A 23,547-nucleotide genomic window follows, 5' to 3' on the forward strand; every position below is an offset into this window, starting at 1 on the left:
TAATTACAGCATGTTAGATGCATTATGTTGAGGAGTCAAAAAGGGTAATGTCACAATTTGTGTGTTAAATCCAGATAAAAGTTGTTGAATTCTCCACTGAGGTCTTGCTAATGATGTTCTCTTGGAGCTTATACAATTGGCAAATGATTATTGATTTCAGCACTAGAGAAGCCTGGCTCCCTTACAGAATGATCTTGTGCCGGGTTGCAGTCTGTGAATTTTCTAATTACATTCATGTATGTATATTAATTGCACAACTTCGTATTTTCCTTTGGAATGCGCAAATGCTCAATTCTGATAGGATAAACAATGAAGAGCTTTACTGCTGCATGTCAAGAGAAGCAAGTTGCAGCACCCTCACGCCACAGGCCATTTTTTAAAATTTCATTGCTTCTCAGACTACGCAAGAGGTGAGAAGTGAGAGGGTGAAAATGTAATTCCCAAAACTGATGACTGCTCTACAAAATTACAAGAACAGAAAGACAAAGAGGCCGCATTAACACTTAATATGCCCAGCCTTGGGCCAAACTAATAAAACCACAATTGAATCAGCTCTAAATAAATGATGGTGCTGTAGTTTAATAACATATCATCTCTGTCACTGACAGCATTAGATTTGACGCTACTATATATCTTAATAATCCCACAAGTTCAAACTGAAGGGCATTTCTCACGGACAAATTCATGTTGAGCGCTGCTTTATCTCCCCATCTCATTATTTTTGTGTCTACTGGGATTTTCAGGCAAACACAGAGCACCACCAAGTGGAGCAAAGGAGAAATGTGACCCAAAAAGTAGCAGCACAAAAACTGGAAATGCAAAACAAATGACCCAGAGCTGCATATGTCGACAAAATTTTATTTCATGACATTATTTTATTTTGTTGTCGTTTGTCTTGCATTGCTAAAACAATGCCAACACACACTGCTACCCCCCAAAATAAGATGAACACAGTACATGTCAAAAATTACATTATATCACAGAATATAAATGGAAAAATAAAAAGGTTTTTCTCATGCATTTGTGAAAATAAATAACTCCTCATAGCATTTCACTAGATATATACATCCCTCTCATATGATCAACACTGCAAGATTTCACTTAAAATTGATGTGACGTACTGTACATAAGTCAGTTTATACACTGCATGTGTTGGGTGTAATTCCACAGTATGAACACACTGTAGCCACCAGGCACTGAAGATAATGTTTAGATTTATTCTGCACCATGTGCCAGAAGGCTGTAAAGTAGTTTATGGTCCAGCTGCTTGGGCAAATGATGCACACTCCTCCTTGAATGTGACGCTTAGTAGATCAGTAGATCTATAATTGTGATGTTTAATCATTTAAGAATTTATACTTGGTGGGACTCCTTACAACGTTAGTCAATGATACCTTCGAGCGCAATCTGTCACAGTGAAAAATTCAAGATATTATCATATACAGTATTACAGTCAAGATGTTATGTCTATTGTTGTATTGTGACTTTTTTGAGACAGGTTTGAGGTTTGATCATACAAAAATTAAAACCAGAACAACATCAGATTTCAGAGAATATATTGCACATTGTTGCTTTTTTTGGATCTTCAGACAAAAGCAGAAGACTGAGGTCATAATGGCAGCATGTTGTCTTGAACGGTCCCAACCTAACCTGACAAAGTGTGTACATTTAAAACCAGAAAACAAGCCTGGCATTACGTCTTGTACAGCACACTACTGGTGTTGGCCATTTTAATTTCTCAGCTCTCAGAGCAGATGTTACAGATGATAAACAACAGTTATACCACAAGTTATAAACTGCAGCGATGTTTTGTTGCCAAAACCATATAAAAACAATTCTTCTTTTAAAATCTGATTAAAATTGGCATTGTGGGGGGAAAATGTGAGACAAATGAATACAATACAGAAAACATTAATTTGCAAGTGAGTTGATTTACTTTGAGAGGGTGAATGAGCAATACTTATCATTCATACAAAATGTATATTGATTTGAAGAAATGTGCAAACAAAGCTTTAATAAAGTATGCCTTAACATGCTCTCTGATGCTGGCATTTGGAAAAATATACAGTTAGAAATATATACACATCCAAGAGTAGCACTTCTACATACTCAGTGTGGGCATTAGCAAGAGTCTGCTTGCATAGTTAAGTGCATGCATAAGCAATTTATCATGCAACAACTGTCATATACTTCATGAATAGTGATCTCTTTTTCTCAATCTTTGTCAGTGCGTTCAGTGTTGATCTACTCATTGATGCAAGCTAAAGATGTGCACAAGCTGTGATGTCATGTATGAAAGACAAGAAGATGGGCTGACTCACACGCACCATAATGCTCTATGTACATGTATGGTGTTCAACGAAGGCAAACCCAGCTGTCTCTGAATAATGTTGTCTGTGTGCGTATAGTGGCTTTTTACATTAACCCTGTGTTCGTCTGGGAGGAATGTTTGGAGATGTCTGGCAGTCAGAGGAGGCTGATCCCCATGAGGGACATGGGCACCGCAGGTAAGTGTTGGCATCAGCAGCTGGAGGGCAGAGGTGGTGACGGGTGGGTGGCTGTCTGAGGGGTAACAGGTTATTACTGGTAAATAAAACACAAACATTTAAGAACCATTACAAACCAAAGGTCTCCGGACATTTAACACCAACGACACATGCTTCATTCCTGCACTTCTCCCCGGTCTCTCCATCACAGTCTGATTTTGGCTGCAGAAAAATACTTCTTAAAGGCTGTTGCACAATTACTACATCAAGGAGCATATGTAAACAACAGTTCAGGTTAAATAGGCTTAATTGTGTTTTACTTGAAATTACATTTTCAGTGCTTAATAAATATTAAAATTGAATTATAAATTTACCAACACCTGCAGTTATACAATTTAGATTAAATACTTCACTATGATTATCTGAGGCACTGATGTTCGTTGTTGACATATGGCTCTCAATATTGAAGGAGAGCTGTACATAAAGATTTTTGGAAATATTTCAGTGTTTCACTGCATCAGCATTTTAAAAATTGCCAGTAAACTTCCTTTGGTGACTGAGTAGTCCATGTTTGATATTTCTCAAAAGTTTCTTTCCACCATTATATATTTGCTTTCCATCTTGTGCAAAGTCACTTTTATTTTCACCTCCTACTGAGATGTACTTCTCCCAACTATGCTACAGACAGAACAAGGCAATATTTTCAATACATGTGCAGTCCATGCTTATTTACAATACAGTATAATATTCCTCAAAAACAATGCAATCCATACAAAGTGCTTTGTTAAAATCCATTCCTAAATAACTATTTAACAATGTGGACAGTAAGTGTCCAGTATGGCAGCTGGTATTCAGTAACCACTGAAAAGCTACAGGTGCTTTAAAGATGTTGGGGTCAGACACTGGGTCTAGTTTGATGGTTAAAACACCTCAGAGCTGCACTTGAGAGATTGTTATCAGGTCCTCAGAAGAACATTACTTGGACCTCTGGCTAGTTTGTGTGGAGTTGATGGGAATTTTTCTAGACTGCATTGTCTTTTTAGCAGGCTCTTTCTTCGAAGGGTCTTTTGAGTTGGCGGAGGACTGGGTGGTCGTTTCTGCCCCAGAAAGCTTGGACTTTGTGGAGGGCAGCAGTGAATGCTTAGCTGCAGCGGTTGCCTTGGAGGATTCCTTGTCTTTGGCTGTGGTCACATTAGTCTGAGCCTCTGATGCCACATTCTGGGCTTTCCTGCTGGCTCCATGTGGGACTCCTTCTTTAACTGCATCCCCACCACTATCCTCTGGACTTCCTTTAGCTTCTGCCGTCCCTGATTTCCCACCATCAACTGACTTACGGGTCTCTTTGGGCCTCAGAGCAGTTTTGAAGAAGGACAAACCTTTCTCCTCTGTCTTACTGTTCCTACGAGGTCCCTTAGATGGTGGGGCCGCGCTCGCAGAGGAAACTCCCACACTCGAGGATCGGAGACTAGCCATAGAGGAGCTACTACTTGAGGTCCGGGCAGCTGCCTTGTTCTCCGCAGCCCGGCCCGGCCTGCCCTCAACTTTACTGGCAGCACTTGACCTGGAGGGAGGTCCTCCAGGGTTAACCTTTTTCTCTGAAACCGCACTGGTCCGTGAAGATTCACGGCTAGTGCTCCTGTCTGCTGCTCTAGTCCTTCCAGAGGCTGAGCCTTTCTCGCCTCCACCTCTAGGTGTTGTCCTTTTCTGAGGATTTGAGCTTTGTAATCCCGGAGAACCACTCTTCCTCTGTTGGGCAGAGTCAGGGCGTAAGACCTCTGGGGTTTGAGATGACCCTTTCTTAGAGGGGGTTGCTGTTCTTGAGGAACTAGCCTTGCTAGTTTTAGGAGGTCCATCACCTTTGTCCTTGGGGTTTGATGCTGATGCTGCACTCTTGGCCTGCGTTCGAGACGGTGACTTGTCAACAGCTGGGGACGCAGGAGAGAGAGAGCTGGATGACGTTGAGGAGGTGGCAGGACGCTTCTTGGGACTCCTTTCACTCTCTATCCCGGTCTTTGCTGAGGTCCTTTTGACACCAGTGCTATCTGGAGCCACATTTCTTTGTTTCGGCTCTTTTGCAGCCGCCCCATGTCGAGGACTAACCTGCTCAGCAGCAGTGACTACATTGTTGTTATCCCCGGTCTGGACGGAGGTCCTCTGCTCTGCCTGTGCCACAGCCTTGGAGTGGACCTGCTCTATCAGCTTCTTACTACCAGGATTACTATCCAAGGCTGTGAGGACTGACTTGCCCCCTGACAGCTTGTCTGGCTTAGGTGACCCAGGGAAGCAGGAGGTTGACAGCTTGTTATCAACCACCTCTCCTATCCTCTCCAGAGTCGGAGAAGAGGAGTGGGATTCCAGGGAGAAGCGTGAGGGAGAGTTGGAACGGAGTTGGAGCTTAGCAGAGTGGGGCCAGGTTGGTTTAGTGCCATTTTCATTGAGTACCAGTGGACTGGCAATTGAAGATCTCGAGGAGAACGTTTGTCTTTGCATGCCTCTCACTGCTGGGCGGCTTGATAAGCCTGCATTGTAGAAAGATACACATCAATAAGAAAATATTCATGTTTATGAAATCATCTGAGAAATCGCCTGTCTTTGGATGAGTGTCCCTCACCATCATCCTCGCTCCGTTCACCGGCAAACTCAGCGGACTCCGAGAGGGAGGCCAACGAGGTGCGTCTGGAGGAACCAGACGAGGCTTGGCTAGGTGGACGGCTACCCATCAGCCGACTTATCCAGTGCTCACACAAGGACGAACTGGTGGATCCTAAAGGCCCAAACAGAGAGTGGCTGATCATCTGCAATATATTCCATAGAGCACACCCGAACAAATACTGTATGTAAGGAAGTGTACAGCCTAACATCAATAAAAGATTACCTCCCACAGAGCTGTTGGCAGACCAGGAGGGAATTGTGGCGCGTCTTTGATAAAACAAGATGTAAGCAGTCTGCTTGCACACCTCATCTTCAGACATGGGATGAACATCGCTATCATCAAAGCAATACCACTGTCCATCAATGGAGTTCTTACAGTGAGCTACAAGACACAATGCAATAAAATGTTAAAATATCCTGCAAAACTTTCATAAAAGCAAAATCAGTTAATACAACAACCATATCTGTCACTGCTTGTGCATGGTGCTGTGTTACCTGTGTAATGTCCTCCCTGCATGGTCCCATGATGGTTGCACACTGCATACAGGTCATAAAGGTAGTCCTCCGGATCACGGCCCAGCCCATAAGGCCGTCTCCATGGTGACCAGTGGGAGGGGAGACTCCAGCTGCTCTGGCTCCTCTTTACCATATGGGGCGCCATGTCCATACCCGTGAGCGGGAACTTCACCATGTTCTGCATCTTCATCCGTCGATCCCCATCCTGAAGGATGCAACACATTCAAGTGAGTATATTCTTTTAAAAGCAGTTCCTATTCAGTAACATAATACATACATTATCTCTAATTCATTAGATTTTTTTTTACTTTTAGAAATCTGAGCATTGTGGCAGCTTCGTTTGCAAGAGAGCACCTGTCTAAAGCGCTTCAGGTGAAGTATGAGGATGTCTGGCAGGGTCCACAGACTGAGCTTGATGCTGCCCTGCTGGAGCTGCTTACAGTGTGGACATCGCCATGCATCATCAGGAGCGAGCTGAAATGAATGTGGAAAAATATCAGTTATTAAAGAGCAATGTTTTTAAAACTCTGCATTAGTTGGAGACGGGCTGAAACTGTCAATGAATGTTAGCACGCGGCAAAGATTGACAAAAACTTTCTTTAATCCGCGTATTTATTCAGTATCAGTGATATTCTCACTGACTACATGATCCCATGTCTCAGCCTACCTGTTCCTCTTTGGTGTAGAGTTGAAAGCACTGGGCAAGTGAACATGTCTGAGGCTGCAGGTGCTGCTCCTTTACTTGACGCACACTTTCAGCATCTGGGATGTATTCGTCCTCAGTTCTTTTGAACAGACTGCAGGCATAACATGGCACACAAGTCTCACAGGGATCACATAGAACTTCAAACATTACATGTGTTTGTGTTAAAATGCTCTGACAGAAGATACAACATGTCACATCACACATCTGCCCTGAGCTTCATCAAGTGAGTGAGATTAGTTTTTGCAAGAGCTCACTTACTAGTCTTTTGTCTCCTTGTCCCATTCAACGACAATTTTCACATGAGGGGGCCCTCCAGGGCCGCAAGACTTGTATGCCCTGTTAAAAATTAGATTAAGAGAACCCCAAATTAAACTTCCCATTTTAGACATTTAGCTACTCATACAGAATTATAACTACCATTGACTGAAGAACTGGAAAGAATATTTGGAAGCTACACTGGACTAAGTTTCATTTTGAGACTCCCACTACAAGCCACTACTACAAATTGTTTGGAAAGTGTGTTTTGAAATTGCACATTGGATCCCAGATGGTTTTAATAAACACTTGAGTCAAAAAAAAAAAACCCTGTTGATGCACAATTAATAAAAGTTCTGGTAAACCAATGCACTATATTAGGCCAGTCTTCAAGGGTTCATTTTTGTTTGTTGAAGTAGTGAAGCAAATGTCATTTTTTCTCATTCCCTCCATTTAAAAAAAATCCATGCAGCAGCCACAGAGGTTAGCACCTTCTGAGAAGGAAATCCATAAAAAACAGGCAAGCTATTATACATATTTTAACATCAATACCACTGAAGAGACAGCCTACATACTGTAGCTCTTCAATCAACTTCAAGTGCATTGAACACACTGCAGGATTTATGTAATGACTACTCAAGTGAGGTAACACACCCCCCTTGTGGTGGTAAGTGACATTACCTCTCCACAGAGGGATGGCAGAGTGGCTGTTCCTCCTGAGGCAAGAGATATGTGATTCCAACCACTCCTACCACACGCAGAGTGAAGGGCCCCACCTACAGACCATCCAGGATAAGATATTTTAAAATATAACACATGAACGTCATGAAAGGATGATTCAAATCAAAGGGTCTGCGTGGATAAGAGCATGCTTAGAGTACATACCTGCACAAAGACTCCAGGGCGCAACAGATGCTGCATCTTCTCCAGGATCTCTTTCTGAAGTACATCCCATGTCACTGTACGCTCCAGATACAGAATGAATGGATTACCAAACCTGCACGGAAAACCAAAGCAGTGAGGTTTTAAAGAATTCTTTGAGTTGATGAAGGACATTCTTGCACTTTGTTGCTCATTAAAGTACCTGCGTCCTTGCTGTCCAGCACAGGCTCTGTTACACACCAACAGGACAATCTTCTCAGCCTGCCCACTGTTCTTATTAGGACTCTGAGGTGGTGTTGTAGGCTCTTGTATTTGTGTGGATATCCTGTTATTATCTGTGCCATACTTCAAGTTGTTCTGGTTGAGATTTGCATGTGGGCTTCCTGAAATCAACACACAATGTTTAAAGTTACAAACTTTTTTAAAAAGTGAAAGCCATACACTACTTTATAAACTGCCTCAAAAATCAATCCAACATGCAGGTCAGTGTGTGCAGCAGCTTCCTGAATAAAGCATTTCTCCAATATTAGTCCATTTCTAATCCAATCTCCACTCCTACTACCGTAACGAGACAAAGAGCTAAACTAATTTCTGGGGGAATACACAGGATGTTGTACCGCCTCGCTTGGAGCGGATCTGTTCTGGTCTGAACAGCTCAGGTGTCTCGAAGGCAAAGATGGAGTCACTCTCCTGAATGATCTCAAGGTCGTCGTCGTCGTCACAGAAGGAGCGATGAAAGCCGTCATAGTACATTTCAGTGAGGACAATCTGAGCAGAGACGGGGAACAACAGCAGAGCGCGGGTTGCAGAAGAATTGGTAGCAAATAAAATCAATGAGGTATTACTAAAGAGGGCAAATATCAGATGGTCAGAAAGACAAACATAACCAACAAATTCTCTCATGTCTAACTGAAAACACTCATCCATCCAGTTTCCTCAAAGTAGCACACACTCTCTTTAATCCTCTTCACTTTGATGTACTAAGGGTCTTAAAAAAGGAAGTTTCAAATGAGGCAGCACCTGTTGGGCAGGGATTTTGGTCTCTTGGGCCACAGCTTGTCTCAGTCTGGACACGGTGCCAGAGAGAGGCACCGCCACCCCGACTCTCATACAGTGGGAGCACTTTCCTTGGTACACCACTGTCACATACAGTGGCCTGCAACACAGAAAGATTGAAATTAATTGGCTGTTTCATAGCCGCGGCTGGACTGATGTTACAAAGATAGATGGCATCTTCTAATTTTAGCTTTCTCCTGTCAGATCCTTCATGGTGTTTGTCTAGGCTGGGTTTGACACTCTTTTTAATGCTGGCATACAGAGACATGTTTTTTTTTTTTTTTCTCTTACTTGTAAACTAGATACAGAGCCACCTTACCGTGTGTGAGGTACCGGGATTGGCAGTGAGATGCAGAGGAAAGGATCAAAGGTGTTGCTCTGTTTCTGGCAGTGAGGGCAAGTCAGAGAGGACCTACACAGAGACATGATGACAATAAAGCAAAGCTGCTGGAGTACTGGTAGTTACTGTTAGTTACTGCTAGTGTATCATTTTAAAGGAATACTTCAGTGTTTCAGTAAGTACATTTATTTGCCTCCTTGCTGAGAGTTAGATGAAAACATTGATACCACTCTCATATCTGGTTAGCTTAGCTTTAGTGTAATGACTGGAAACAGGTGGAGAGCTAGCCTGTCTCTGTCCAATGGTTAGAAATCTACCTTCTTACTCTAGAAAGTGAAAACGACACAGTGTGGTTTTAGGGTTGAACTTCACAATGACAACAAGACTCCAGGAAGTCACTGCTCCTGGCTAACACACTCCACATAACCCCCTGTAAATCCACAACTTGCTGATTTTACATTAAAAAAAAATTACACTTGCACAAATTAAACAAACAAGATACAATGTGTTTTCCAGGTGCTTCCTATCCCTAAAATTTTAACTTCAATCACTTGTTGTTATCAAGTGACCAAAGTTCGAAACTTAGGTTGCTTGATGACAAGATGACAAGAGAAAAAAAGCTAGTGAGTGAACCTTTAGAAAGTTTAGAATATTTTGTCACAATTTGTGTTTTATGTGTTCAGCACATGTTGTCAGAGTTTTGAACAGATTCCCTTGACTTAGACAATGCAGGTTTTTGTGGACATTGTTTTACTACTTGTGAATGTTCCTCGTTGATTTTCTGATAATTAACCTTTATGTGAGTAAAGTGTGTGCAGTAAATCAGTATTTAATTTGGTATAAATAGATAACAGTATATACCAGTGATTGAAAATTTCACCTGTATTGTGCCTGAAACAGCTCCTGTACAAAAGAGCCAGGTGCTGGTAGTGGAGATCCTTCAGGGGGATTTTCTTCTTCTACTGGAGGCTGCAAATATAAGACAGACACTGAACAGTTATTTGGGACACAAGCACAATGTAATGCACGTTAGAAAACAGCAGCAGTACAGTTTATTGCAAAATTGATCGGTCAGGTAACACAAAAGGGACAACATCTAGTAAAAACATTAAGAAAACTGTCCAAAAATATAGATTATACTGGTCTATAGCTGAATATAGAGTATCCTATACTGCAAATACAATATCTAACTGTGTTCTAAGTTGCTGTTTACCTTCCGGGGGGGTCTGATCTCAGGGTGGACGATATGATTGAGGTCTTCATGAACTCTATCCAGCAACCAAAGGAGGAATTCCTGGGCATCGTGCTGGGAGTTACCCCTGAACTGAAGGGCACTCTTGGACACCACATTCTGCAGCAGATAACAGCAGAACAAACAAATTAGGTCGTAGCGCATCGCTCCAAAAACAGGGAGATGGTTTGATAGTGCAAGCGAGTTGGCTGATCATAAAATATTCAGTGTGTTTGACCAGGATGACGATCAGCACTCTCCTAAAGGTCAGCAGAGGTTGGGGGTGATGTTTGAGAGAAGCTTTTTAAAACCAGGACACAGGCTGAAAATCGACAGCTTAACCTCACTAACAATTAGCTATTGGAGATGACAACAGTGTGTACTCTACAGAGCCACCCAGGCTGGCAGCTATAAAGTCACCTCTACTCACCAGCTATCAAATGTCACACAAGGTCAAAGATATGGGGGGGACTGAGCACCGTGTGCCGTCCCAGCCACTCCCATGGGACACTGTTCCTCATTTTGAGGACATTACCAAGGCAGCCTCTGCAATTTGTACAAACTGTGATGCAAACAAAAAGCGAGCTTTCCTTCTGTGGCTTGACCACAGAGGCTCCCTTTAGGTAAAGGTCTGTTTATGAAACTATGAGACATTATGAGACAGTTTTAAGGCGAAAACACAGAACCACTGGGCGAAACGAAACGTAAACACGAGCTGTTTCAGTGAAATGCCAAGGAAATGTTAATGATGCATTGTTTTAAACATCTGTATCCCTTTGAAACAGACAGAATTAGTGAGTCCTATGAATTATCAGGCTGTATGTGAAATATTTAGTGTTTATGAAGCAATCTAATGGAGAGTGAAAAGAAAGACTGGGGTCAGATTTTATACTATTGTGGAAAAATAAATGTTTTCTATTACACATTTACTATTCAGTGTGTCATGTATATGTTATACTGTTATTTGCAATAAAATTGATTTTGCAGTGTTTACTAATTTGTCAGTGATTTCTCATGAGTAACAGGAAGTTGATCTGAATATCTACACTGACATGAAAACATGGGTAATTTAGTTTAGGCAGCTTTCAAGTCTGTGGGATTGTTAAGGACCAGTTAAAAAAACTGAATTCTGACTCAACGACCACAGTAGAGATACTTGAAGTCACAGATCTAAGGGCTAAAATGTCCCATTAACGTAAAGTAAATATTTCATTACGACAATGGAGAAGAAAATTGTCTAACACTGATCCTTTGCGATATTAGAAGAAGTTGATAAAGAAGCTTTTAACTTTTCTACTTTATTCCATCCCAGATATTTCACACAGCAACAGTTTGGGAAGAAACAGATTAATCCTTCCAAATTATTCTTCTCAGCAGTTGTGCTGATCAAAACCATCATTTTGACTTTAAGCAGGTTAAGCAGGACATTAATTAATGAAAGACTGATTGCTTGAAGCTCATCATTTATTAACATTAGAATAAAGAAGATCTACAGAAAAGCCTAATAACTGTATCAACCATGGAGTTTGTGTTGTTTACACACTGCCATCATGTTGGATTTGTTTTACCATCAATCATATTATGAAATTAAGTATCATTTTTCACCATCAGTGAACGTCCCTCCTAATCTTCTATGAGAGAGTTCTTGTAGCTCGTGCTCCTCGGCAGTTTGGATGGTGAACAACAACATTATCTTCAAACCTATTTCTTTGGAGAGAAAATGGATTCTGAGGCACAGTGGATGATTCCCCTGTGTTATTACTACGGATGTCTCCCTAACGATCTTTAAGTGCTCTCAGTTTAGGCTCAGATTGTGGTCTGAGGCAAGAGGCACAAAAGCGTCACATGTGCATGCTGAGCAGTAAAGTACACGAACCACGAAAATAGCATGCTTCGCTAAAGTTCAATTAGCAGCGTTTAAGTTTGTGATCTATAAATTGGAGAGCAAAGTACTTCCAATCCATCTACATGTTTGATTTTGTGAGTTATTAGAGAGAAAGTCAGTAAAATTTTTACTGTATGCCGCCCAACACACATCAGGAACAATGATATTAAAAAACAACAAGTAGGATTTACTTCGGAAATCAGCTTATTTCAAATTAAAATCTAAATTGAATAAATTTTCCTTTTCTGAGTACCTGATACTCCTGATAGCTGTACTTAATCTCCCTACACAGTTAAACATATTCAAGGCCTCTCACTCTGAAGAGAATAATCTATATCCAATCAGACAGTTTGTACTCTGGCTGGCAACCAAGGCAGAAAAAAATGGACAGAAATAGTAACACTCTAAAGAATAAGCAAAGTGTTGAATAGCCCTGTTCAATTTAGTTCCTCTCCTTCGTACATTTTGAACTTCTGAAAGAAGAAAATAGCTTATCAGACAGAAAAAAAACACACATAAAAAATAAAAAGAAATCCCTGTTGCAAAGAACAAACCTTTGTGATTGTGACAGGCAAATTTTTCAGTGCTGGGATAAGAGTTTAAGAGGCAAAACGTTGAAACAACAGATGAGGCTGGAACAAAAGCTGATGAGTGTGGGATGGACAATCAAGCAGTTCAAAAAAAAAAAAGCAGCTCTAGGACTCAACAATCAGCTGAGCAGCTCAAAGAGCCTTTTAAAGAAAGGAGTTTTAGTCCAGGAAAACTGACTTCGCCTCTTCCATTATGATTCATTCTCCTATAAAAAGGGTGATTATAAGCAACTCACAACTGTGAGCTGTGCTGTGACTCCTGTATAAAAACTGACACTTGACAAAAGAGAAACTACCTTGTTTTTCATATATATGTACATAAAATATGGAATGAAAGGTGGAGACTATAATAATGCCAAATGAATGATGAGCTCCAGAGGCTTGTTGACAAGAAAATCAGTCATTGAAGGCTTCTACTTAATCACGGCATCTGACCCTGTCTGCAATTATTCTGACGAATGAAGGAATAAGGGGATATTAAACAGGCTCAAGTTCATATTTTTAGGCTGACCAGTATAAGGCCAAAGCATCTGCATCTGGTGTTGTCAGTATATTGTCAGAGATGGCATTGTGCAAACTAGCTCACTTAGATGCCTTATCCTTATGGCAGAAAACAAAAGACAACCGGGGGCTGAGGTATCCAGTAATGTTATTTGTAACAATCTGAACTCAGTTGACTTTACTTTTCTGTTGTGAGTTAGACTTTCAGCTGAAAAGAGGCTAAAACTGACCTGAAGATTTGCCACAAACAAGAATCAATAAATGTGAGGGGGAAAAAAATCAGGACCTGTAAACTTAATTATTGTATTAAAGCACTTACATTGATGTCATTTGAGTCTGTATGCACCATATTGCTATCCATATATGTCAATATAATGCATGCACTTCATGCATTATATTTTGGGGAGGTATTGTGAGATTAATCATGCTTTGAGACCTCACACTTACCTTAAAGTCTCTGCTGTGCTGAGGTGTGTACTCAAAGGTCCAGAGCGCCCGAACCAGCCCGGACAGCTGCTCCGTCACCTCCCCTGCCTCGTGCTGCTGGCTCCCCTTCTTCTGGAGCAGCACCCCGTTAGACTTGGCCTTCTCGTTGTTGCTGGTCGTCTCCCCTCCTTTGAACTGCTCCAGAGCCAGGTACTCAGCGAACAGCTCCGTGTTGCTCAGGCATTGTAAGATAGCGTTCATGAAGCAGGTGTTGCCGTGGTTCTTGAGTCCGGCGACACCTGGCACCTTGTCCCCGAAGGGAAACCCCCCGCAGTCGCTGTCGTCGGACGGGACTGACCCCCCGGTGGTGGTCGGGATCAAAGTTGCGTCGTCCTTCTCGTCCTCGGCGGCCTGCTCGTCGGTGCCGAAATGAGACAGAGTCGACAGAGTCCGGAGAACTCTGTTCATAAAGCTCCCCACTGAGCGGACCGAGCTCCTCCGGAACAGCCTCTTGCTGAAGGATTTCTTCTCCTTGTTACTGACAACTTTCGACATGGTCAGTCCGATGTCTTTGCCCGCGTTTTACGCCTTAAATCCAAAGAGGGCCCCCCCTTTATTCAGAGCACCGCTTCGTCCCCATGAAATGACAGCTCCTTCACTTTCTGATGTTTTACACAAGGCCTGAGCATATTTCACACAAACACAAAGGCCTGGCAGTTCTGGGGATCATATCATATGGATACAGCAGAGAAGGATCAAATCAGCCCACTTGCAACACTGCGTCGGATTGCATAAACAGCCTCCATGGAGAGCCACTACCAGGGCGCTTTACATGAATGCCTGGGGTAGTCCCGCACCAGCCAGCAGCCATCATCTCTAGCAGTCGGTCGGGTGAAATAACACAACCTGTGTCATTGTTTATACACAAAAACAAGGCGCTGTGGTTGACTACCAGTGGACACAATGTCTGCCAGACATAAACATCAAATCAACCTTTCACAATTAGGCAGAGTGACGCGCGGAATTCCTCATCATTTATTAAAGAAACCGCAGCTCCACCCTTTTAAAGGTATTCCTTCACCTCCGGTCATCAAATCCACGCGGATGTTGAAAACGGATCGGTTGGTGGTGTTTACCCTGTGAATGTCTTCCCTAAATCGCCTCCACAGTGAGCGCGCTCGCACGAGCTCCGCCAAACCGAGGGACCCCCCGACCGGAGCGGCACAGCCCGCCGCTCCCTCGCGCCTGCCTGCTGTGGAGCATCTTTTCGTGAGCCAGATGTGAAAGGTGCACGTTTCGGTGTCCCCATCCGAAAGTTTCGGAATAGTTGTCTTAGTCTTCGTGCGTCTTAATTCCCACTCCGGATGGGATTCACGGCGAGGCCGCTTCTCCCGTCTCCATCATCTTCTGTGGGCACCGACACTGCAGGCAGGGCGGTAACGGCTGACGTCAGGGCCAAACACTGGTCCATGTTGGAGTGGAGCAGGTACAGCGGCATGTGATGCTGGATGATGCTCCATCCATCCCCGTCTCTGGACAGCATGGACACTGCTCAATGCCAATTGGTCAGCAATGTCAATATATTATCACATCATTAACAGATAATAACAAGACTAATTCTTTGATCGAGCCAACAAGTCCACAGCAAGCTTTACCATGAGTCCGAGTGTTAGATGAGTTATTAACCTTTAGATATATTAGTACATCTTATTGTAATTCACTCCGCTGTACAACATTCAAAAATCATTCAAAATTATATAATGTAATTCTATTATGGAAAATGGCCCTTTTAACAATGTTATATTATTACATATTCCACCATATTATTGTATTAGTATTATTATTAACATATAAGAAGCATGGTCAAGGAGGAGCTATTTTTAAGTATTTTATATACTGTTGGGTAGGTTCATCTGTAACCATGCCATTAGTAGTTTTATAAAATGATCATGCCATGTTTTGTATATAAAACCTTAATATGACAGCTGTAGTAACTATACTGCAGCTGTTGTGGAGTAAAAATTATAAATCCCATTGTGTGTTTTTATTTTCTATTGTTAATTATTTTGATGACTTAAAGATTGTTTTAGTCTGTAAATGTCACAACCTATAGTGAAAGGCTATGTATGTCAGTTTCCCAGAGCCCAAGTCTTCAGATTTCTTGTTTTGATTGAGAAACAGTCCAAACCCCAAAAATAGTCAATTTACAGTCACAGAGAACCACAGCAGATCTCTACATTTGAGAATCGATGGCATTTCTGCTTAATAAATTACTTAGTCAATTATTAAAATTGCACCAGTTGATTAATCAAAAATAATCAGCACTAGTTCAAATATTAGATTTTCCCATTTTGCCAAAAAAATTTTTTTCCTCTTTTTCCTCATTCCTCTCGTCAGGAGTCTTACCTGTGTGTTTCAGTAAAGTCTTCTATTTCTGCAAGTATTCCCCTGACACCTGACTGTGACAGACAAGCCAATTTTCATGGCTCGAGGGTGCAAATACATGCAACATCGGTTAAGAACATAAAATGGTAAAACAAGACACTTTTAGACATTGGATTCACAATCTGCGTTTGACAAGCTACGAAAAAGGTCACACGTTTATTAAACTAGATCAGTTACATTAGCAACTCATTCTGCCCCCGCATTTCTCAAGTAAATAAAAAATAGCTTTGGAAAATCACACAAAAGGCTACATCATAGTGTTGATGTAAATGTTTTATGTACAGATTTTCAAGATACTGCATGGAAAAATTAGGAAAAATGTCCACATGGAGATTATTCATATCATTTATCCAACCCCTACTACATCAGAGAGAGAGAGATAGACAGATCCTCTACCTTTACTGTTTAAAGTCAACTGCTGAACGTGAGGCTCAGTTACCAGAAAAACAATAGTGCTCATATCAGAAATATTACCTTTATTATTATAGATGAATTATATCAGTCAGATAGATTTCAAATGCTCTCACACATGCCCTGATGTACATTTTGTTATTTCCTCAGATGCTTCAGCAACTTATAAACGCAGAGATTAAAGATGTAGTGTCAAGACACTTTCGCTTTTTGGCTTGACTTGAAGGCATTATCACTGATGACACTGTCACTTTAAGTCACATTTAGTTCAAAATTAATCAGTATAAAAAAAAAAGTCTGGACCACCCTGATTTCAGTCTCTTAACATTCCCATAAATCCCATACATATACGTATGTACGTATATACATATACACGTAGACAGAACAATAAACCTAAAATGCTGCCGCCCCAAACAATCCAGGAATGGATAAAACATCGCTGCGAGTCCCCGGTGCTGCTCTGGGAGCCACTGTACCTACATAGTCCTTCTCCCTCTCCCTTACTGTTAGTAGTCGATGCAGCGGAGGGCAGCGATGGTGGAGGCCAGTCGACGAGGCAGCAGTTTGGTGGTCTGTCTGTAGTTCTCTGGCTTGGCCCTCAGCAGGGTGACGATGTGCTGCAGGGCGCGGGAGGGCTGCAGGCCCAGAGCGTCCATCACGTTACTCAGATAGTCTGTGGAGCAGGAACAGGAGTCATCACCCAAAATGATTCAACATACATTCATTTACTGGGGAGCCAGCATTTCATTGCCTTTTTCCCTGTGAATATTAATAACAATGTCATTATATATCACTGTTTCTCTTAGCCATCAGTCATGGCTAACTGCATGTGTCCATCCAGCGTTATGGTTACTGTACCGATATCTGTGGCCAGCTGTTTGGTGGAATGGGTGCTCAGTTGGGGGATGAGCAGGATGGCATCACAGTAGGTCTGCATGGTTGCCCGAGCAATGGAGCCCAGCCAGTAGTCTGCTGTGTTGTCCAGCTCGGGAAGGTCATCACCTGGAACAGAGGGAAGGTGACGTTTCAGTCAGTCAGCTGACAGGGTGTGAAAGGTATAAGAGATACTGGCACAATTGCTGAGACGTTCTTGGAGAGGTTGGTTGGGAAAAAAAGAAAGAGCCAAAGATGGAGGATAAAGGTTAAAATTAAAAAGGTAAAAATAAAAACCCAAAGATAAGAAAAAACTAGTGCTGAATCCTCAACTCTTTAGGTTCTCAACTGCCTTTGCTCATACAGTAATGTGGGCTAAATGGCTTTTTATTTAAATATCCAATTAAAATTAAATTTGTGCATATGCTCACACATATACATAAAAGTTTCACTATGCTAAGGTTATGAAGTATCTCTCCTTCTGGCTGTGAATTTCTCAGGAAAATGAAGAAACTATAAGTGCAGAGCATTAGGGCTTCAGAGCTGAAGCGGAAGGCTTTGTGGAAAGAAGACAGCGGAAGAAAACAAATATCGTTTAGAGAGACAGATTGAGAAGAGAATCAGGACTGATGGTCAGTAACCTTGCTCTGGAGGGAAAGGCAGCTTCCCAGCATGTAAAGCCATTTCTAGTGCCGGGTCCTCCTGTGTCACAAATGGCTCCAGGTGGAGTGGCAGAGACATCAGGTACTGCCCTATCTGGAAGGGGACAACATAAACTAATATTGCTTGATATCCAGTAATGATCTGCACTCAACAATTTAATTGGTATAAATTATGATTTAGGGATAATTTACATTAAAAATCAGCGCTTATATTCAGATCAAACCTGACTGACATTTGTAATGTATTCTTGCGGCGACAGGCTGAAAGTCGGCAGGTCCTCTGTGTAGCTCTCTCCAAAACCGGGTGCCTCTTGACTCTTATCACAACGAAGGAGCGCAAATCAAACAGCATGAGGTGAGATTAAAATAGATACAGCAATGCTCAGATGCACATTCACACATACAATCCAAAAGCTCTTAGCACTCATACACTCAAATCACATCCATCAGTATTTGAAATCAAATAATCTAGAAACTTGACACTTAATCACCTCCATCTTGGAGACGAGGCAGAGCTGGTGTTTGATCTGCAGGAAGACGGAGTCGAATGCCAGCTGGTTGGCCTGCTGGTTGAGTCTGGTCAGAGCTGCTCTGGGCTCAGCTAACAGGCTGGAGTTACCGGTGCCCTTCTCCTGCGAGACAAACAGAGAGAAATGCATCAAAAACAGCTGCAGAGGGTGTTTGACTGAGAGTCAGTTCTTTTCAGAGAGAAATCACCAGACTTTTCTGACATCAGCACCACTCCATACCTTTAATGAGTAGAGGACTTCCATCAGGCTGTTATATTCAGCCATATTGCCCCTCTGAAGGTAGTTATATTCCTGCCATGGGTTCTTGGTGGCGCTCTTCCTCTCTGTGGAGCTGGCCTCCTGGATGCCTGCCAGGCTGCGGGGGCTGTATGACTCTGACAAGTACTTACCTGCCGTACCCAGGATCCTATAGGAGGGATTGATTGATGACAAAAATGTTTTATTAAATTCCCTTAAACTTGATGATGTGCCTGACGATGTGCCACAATTATACTGTGTACACAACAGTTTAAGGTAAGATGGGACAAGTGGAACATGAAATATGAATCATGAAAGTTTCTCTTACTTGTTTGACAGCTGCTGCTCAAACGCCCCACATTGTCTCAGTAACTCTCCACAAGTGGCAATAATCCTGCAAAACACAACAGAAAAAACAGTTAAGTATGGGCAACGTCTTGCATACTCTCATCCTCAAACTAGTAAGGTGTGTACCACTTGGTTTTTCGGATCTGAAATGTAAAGGAGAATTAACCTGACTGAGTTCTGGAAGGCTGTCCAGTCCTCCTGAAAAGAAGATGAACTAGGCGTATCCTCCAGTTTACACTTCTTCCTGATTGACTGCAGTGTCGTGGAGAAGTCAGACACATACCTACGAAAGGGACAACATTAAAACTGGCAACACAAATCAAAAGTTCACACACGCTAAAAATGAGGCAAATTATTTCTACCAATATTCCATGTGAGATTCAAGGGTGTTTACTTGGTGAAAAGGGCTTTGAGAGCTTTAAGGAGGCCACACACGGCCAGTCCGTCAGTCAGTTTGACACAGCGGTCCACAGCCGCACTGGACAGGCCAAACAACTTGCCGACAGAGTGGCTCAACTCCTCTACACAATCAATTACCTCCCCGTGTTCCTAAAAAGAAGAAAGAATATGGAGTGTGTGAAACACGAGGCAACACCAACTTTAAGAAAAGAATGAAAATGGGAAGGGAATCAGACGAAAATGACATTTGTGGCAAAAGTGTATGTGTATGTGTGTGGGTTGTGTTACCAAAGGAACGGCACTGATCTGGATGAGGAGGTGACCTTCCTCCAGATCTCCATACTGTAGCTGATAAGATTTATAGGGGTCGTACAGCGCACACACCAGCTCATTCACCTTCAGCAGGTTATTCTCACCTGGAGAAGTAGAACAGACGTAACATAAGTAACATAAGTGAGCTAACTCACCACACCTTCAATCAATACAGTTTCTTTGTTTTGAAAGCATCATTTCTTGGCATTGTGCAGACCCAGGTGTGGCAGCATGGCGGCCTCCAGGCTGTGTCCAAAGGTGGATGTAGTTTGATGGAGTTCCAGCAGGGTGTCAAGACGCTGCTCGAGAGCTGCCCGCTCCATGGCCGTGCTCAGGCACACAGCGATGGACGGCACCATGGCCCCCAGAGTCTGGATCAGCAACACTGTCACCACTTCATATGGGTTCTTGAACACCTGTTGGGTGTTGACAGTTCAGGTAAAGTTTGGTATTGGACTTTTTCTGCCTGATTACTGTCCGGCAATTTCAAATTATGTGTTAGCGTCGATGCAACATGAAGTACAACTTATTAACTGTCTGTCAGTGCTGTAGTGTTTCTGACCTGGCTGCTCCACTGGAGCTGAGCGTGCCACGTGGAGAGCAAGGTGTCGTAGAACTCAGACAACTGCTGATTCAGACTGAGCTCGCTCTGAGAGAGATCCTGCCAAATGCTCACCAGCTGGCCCTGGAGAGCCCAAAACAAACATTCATTCACAAATGGACAGTAGTGCATGTCTCCACCGAACAGGTTAAAAAGAGAATATGATTTTGTGATGGCTCATTTATTAATTAATAATCAGGGTCAGGGAGAGGCCCGTCACACCCACCTTGTGACACTTATAGTAGTAGGCAAGGAGCTGTGGCATTCTATCTATCTCTGTGAAGACTTTAACAAACAGCTTGGCTTGGTCTGCAGAGAAAAAACATGAAAACATACAGTAAGCATATGTAGTGTACACTGACAGTGACCTACAGTGAACAAAGAAATGGAAATCTAAAACACAACAGCACTTGTCACAAGTTTTTACCTATAGACATGGAATTAAAGGTCGCTACTATCTGTGGACTGGCGAGGGCCTCCAGTCTGTTTTTCAGAGCCTCCAGGTGGACACACTTTTCAGAGTAGTCTGGTGTGTCCACCAGCATGGCCAGGCTGTTCTGCATGCTGGTCAGCTTGGAGGAGATCACTGCAAGGTCCTGGGAGAATAAAGAAGCATATTCAAGCTGAATGTCAACAAGCCAACACCTAAAATTTTATTGTCAATTCTTTCGTACTTTACAAGTATGAGATATTAAATATTTTGATCACTTTTTCTGACCTAAAAAGAATCTGTTGCTATCAATTGCCTGTGATAAGGAGTGAATCCATTAGGAGCTAATTACAGGATTTAGTTGTGTATGAACTCCTTCTCTTACAGTATAATAAATATATATGTCCATTTATGTGAATGGTTTATATTACATAAAAAGGAATTCAATCCCATGATTTTCATTTTGAGAACATTTATATAGACAGTGAGAAGCTGCCACAACACAAAGGTTCAGCGAGGTCTACAAAAACTTAACAACCAAAGTCCTTCAGGAATTTCTTTCATTTATACCTGTGTTTTGAAGGTCTCCTCAATGTCTGCACTCAGTGTGCTCCATTTGTCTGCCTCCTGTAGAGCCTCAGCTGCCAGCTGCATGCGGCTCTTCACCTGATCTATCTCCACCAGGACCTGGTGAATAAGACCCACACAGAATACAAGTCATGCGTAAGAAATATCCTCAGAGCACCCTGCACAGTTTATGCTACTCAGGCTTTGATGATTACGCTGCTCAAAAACAAAAGACACTAATTGTTTCAATAATATCAAATTCATCACTTGATCCCTTTAATAGTCAATGTAGATATGTGTCTTTGTTTAACATGCAATATGTTACTTGTGAACCCTGAATATACTTCAAGTATGCAAGTGCTAATTATGTAATAATGTCATAGCAATGGAAATGTTCGCACACCTGCATTGACTGCACAGTGTCCTGCTCAAACTTCTTGATGTCCTCTTTGACCAGGACCATTTGCTCTTTGAGGAAGGAAGCCTCCTGTTTCACAGCCTCCACATCTCGCAGCACTCTGGGCATATTTTGGAGGGCCTGATGACTGCTCTCTACAAAACAGGAACACAGCAGTCTTTCAGTTACTGAAGCACATAACAAGAAAATTATAACTGTAACCACATTATATCATAGTTGGTGCCACTCTCTAGAAAAACAAACTGAAAACAGTCATTACATGCAGTTCTCTTTGGCATTAGTTTTAGCAATGAATGATGTGATTTCTCTGGTGTGCTGATGCTTTTTTTCCAAGACATGAGAATTGTCTTGACCTTAAGCAGTAAAATATATTTTTTTATAGGGCTGAACAATATGCAAAATATTCATATTGCGATTAATTTGAGAGTCACTGGTAATGGTCATTTTTGCATTTTATTTTAACTTAGTCATTATACACTTAGTTGCCAGTTTATTAGGTAAGCCTAGCTAAAGGTAATGCAGTCTAATACAGCAATCCTGCAACAAATCCTCCCTTCATGAATGTTATAACGTTTTTATTGAAACTCAGATGGTGTTGATTCAGCTGATTCTACCCCCCTTTATATGAATGACACATAAACACCTCTTTGTATAATGCAATACAATTCAACAGCACCTCAAACAACATCCTCTAAAATTATCACAAAGTTGAATCAACACCTCTTTCTGACAGCATCAACGGATGTAGCTAAATGTACTTAATAAATTGGCAATTTAGTGTATGTAAAGGATTCACATAAACATCACTGTCCTTTGTCCACTGTCTACAATGATCTTGTCCAGTTAGGGTTACCAGTTTTCTGATGATTCATATCACCTTCTTTGAATTGTTGCAAATTTAAAAACTCTCTCAAGACCACACATTTTCAAACTTTCCACAAAAACATAACTCGCTTTTGCATCATTTTAAATAGTGAAGTCAGCAACGATAAATAACTATGTAGATATAGTGTAATGCCCTACTGTGTAGACTGCGAGCAGCAATAGTAGTGGTTTGTGGTGCTGTTGAGTCCTAATTTTTATATATTGAGAAGTATTTCTAGTATTTAGTCTATCCCACATATATATATTCAGAAAAGGTAAAACACTTGACAAGAGCAAATATTGTTAAGAGAGGCAGCAGGCGAAAGAAGACGTTTGTGGTGCTATAATGGAAAGATACACTTTAGTTTTCTTAAACTAACTGACCCTCAATAGCATTGTTGACCTCCTGGATGAACAGCTGCAGTTTCATGACCAGTGTGGCTGCGTGTGTGTCTGCTTTCCCCGGCGCGTCCTTCTGCACCACCTTGAAGGCGCCGTTCACCCAGTCTTTCACATCAAAGTCATCGTCCAGGAACTTAGAGAAATCCATCTGGCCTCCTCCCTCCTTCCCCGGTGCAAACAGCTGGGCGGTGTTCAGTCAAACTCTGCGGCTGCAGTCTGTGTCATCGACCCATTGCTAACGTCAAGCTAGCTAATTCTTCCCAAACAATGGCTTCGACACGAATATAAAATAAATAGCCCAAGAAAATGAAATTATCATTACAACTAAATATAGTTCCAACAAGGCGACGGCTTCCTCCAGAGTTGTTTTTAAATGTCTACAGTTTCAAAAGGAGAAAAGTACGGACATATTTCTCTGTGTTTGGCTTGATGCTGTTACTGCCACTGACACTTGACAACAACTTCCTCCTTGTGCTTTCTGTTTATCTTCCCCAGAAACAAGCGCCAGCTCCAACAGACTGA

At 42.0% G+C, this 23,547-nt stretch overlaps 2 protein-coding genes across 2 annotated transcripts; both read right to left on the reverse strand.

Annotated features, from left to right (window-relative positions):
- Nucleotides 1–838: 838 nt before the first annotated feature.
- LOC111220342 (ubiquitin carboxyl-terminal hydrolase 31-like) lies at nucleotides 839–14,121 on the reverse strand. The gene is made up of 16 exons (XM_022743401.1): nucleotides 13,548–14,121; nucleotides 10,107–10,244; nucleotides 9,774–9,862; nucleotides 8,873–8,965; nucleotides 8,518–8,653; nucleotides 8,115–8,265; nucleotides 7,700–7,880; nucleotides 7,501–7,612; nucleotides 7,297–7,391; nucleotides 6,619–6,696; nucleotides 6,322–6,451; nucleotides 6,009–6,128; nucleotides 5,634–5,859; nucleotides 5,362–5,520; nucleotides 5,098–5,250; nucleotides 839–5,005 (listed from the first exon to the last, which is right to left on the reverse strand). The coding sequence occupies exons 1-16, from the start codon at nucleotides 14,079–14,081 to the stop codon at nucleotides 3,462–3,464; spliced, it is 3,939 nt and encodes a 1,312-aa protein (XP_022599122.1). The 5' UTR covers nucleotides 14,082–14,121; the 3' UTR covers nucleotides 839–3,461.
- A 1,982-nt stretch (nucleotides 14,122–16,103) lies between these two features.
- cog7 (component of oligomeric golgi complex 7) lies at nucleotides 16,104–23,481 on the reverse strand. Its single transcript, XM_022743557.1, has 17 exons — nucleotides 23,008–23,481; nucleotides 21,745–21,893; nucleotides 21,345–21,461; nucleotides 20,772–20,940; nucleotides 20,571–20,653; nucleotides 20,306–20,428; nucleotides 19,961–20,159; nucleotides 19,720–19,847; nucleotides 19,427–19,581; nucleotides 19,199–19,315; nucleotides 19,013–19,078; nucleotides 18,667–18,853; nucleotides 18,409–18,549; nucleotides 18,151–18,234; nucleotides 17,897–18,011; nucleotides 17,241–17,384; nucleotides 16,104–17,055 (listed from the first exon to the last, which is right to left on the reverse strand). Exons 1-17 carry the CDS (start codon nucleotides 23,171–23,173, stop codon nucleotides 16,889–16,891), a joined length of 2,310 nt encoding a protein of 769 aa, XP_022599278.1. The 5' UTR covers nucleotides 23,174–23,481; the 3' UTR covers nucleotides 16,104–16,888.
- Nucleotides 23,482–23,547: the final 66 nt, after the last annotated feature.

This window comes from Seriola dumerili, unplaced genomic scaffold (assembly GCF_002260705.1).
Source record: "Seriola dumerili isolate Sdu_G_001 unplaced genomic scaffold, Sdu_1.0 BDQW01000068.1, whole genome shotgun sequence".
Classification (NCBI taxonomy): Eukaryota; Metazoa; Chordata; class Actinopteri; order Carangiformes; family Carangidae; genus Seriola; species Seriola dumerili.

Coding starts and splice junctions, on each gene's coding strand:
- LOC111220342 (XM_022743401.1), bottom strand. CDS start 14,081: ATGTCGAAAGTTGTCAGTAACAAGGAGAAGAAATCCTTCAGCAAGAGG. Junction 8,654..8,872: donor ATCCCGGTACCTCACACACG/GTAAGGTGGCTC, acceptor TCTGTGTTGCAG/GCCACTGTATGTGACAGTGG. Junction 7,392..7,500: donor GCCCTGGAGTCTTTGTGCAG/GTATGTACTCTA, acceptor GATGGTCTGTAG/GTGGGGCCCTTCACTCTGCG.
- cog7 (XM_022743557.1), bottom strand. CDS start 23,173: ATGGATTTCTCTAAGTTCCTGGACGATGACTTTGATGTGAAAGACTGG. Junction 19,079..19,198: donor GCCTTCCAGAACTCAGTCAG/GTTAATTCTCCT, acceptor TGTGTTTTGCAG/GATTATTGCCACTTGTGGAG. Junction 17,385..17,896: donor GCCTTTCCCTCCAGAGCAAG/GTTACTGACCAT, acceptor CCTCTGTTCCAG/GTGATGACCTTCCCGAGCTG.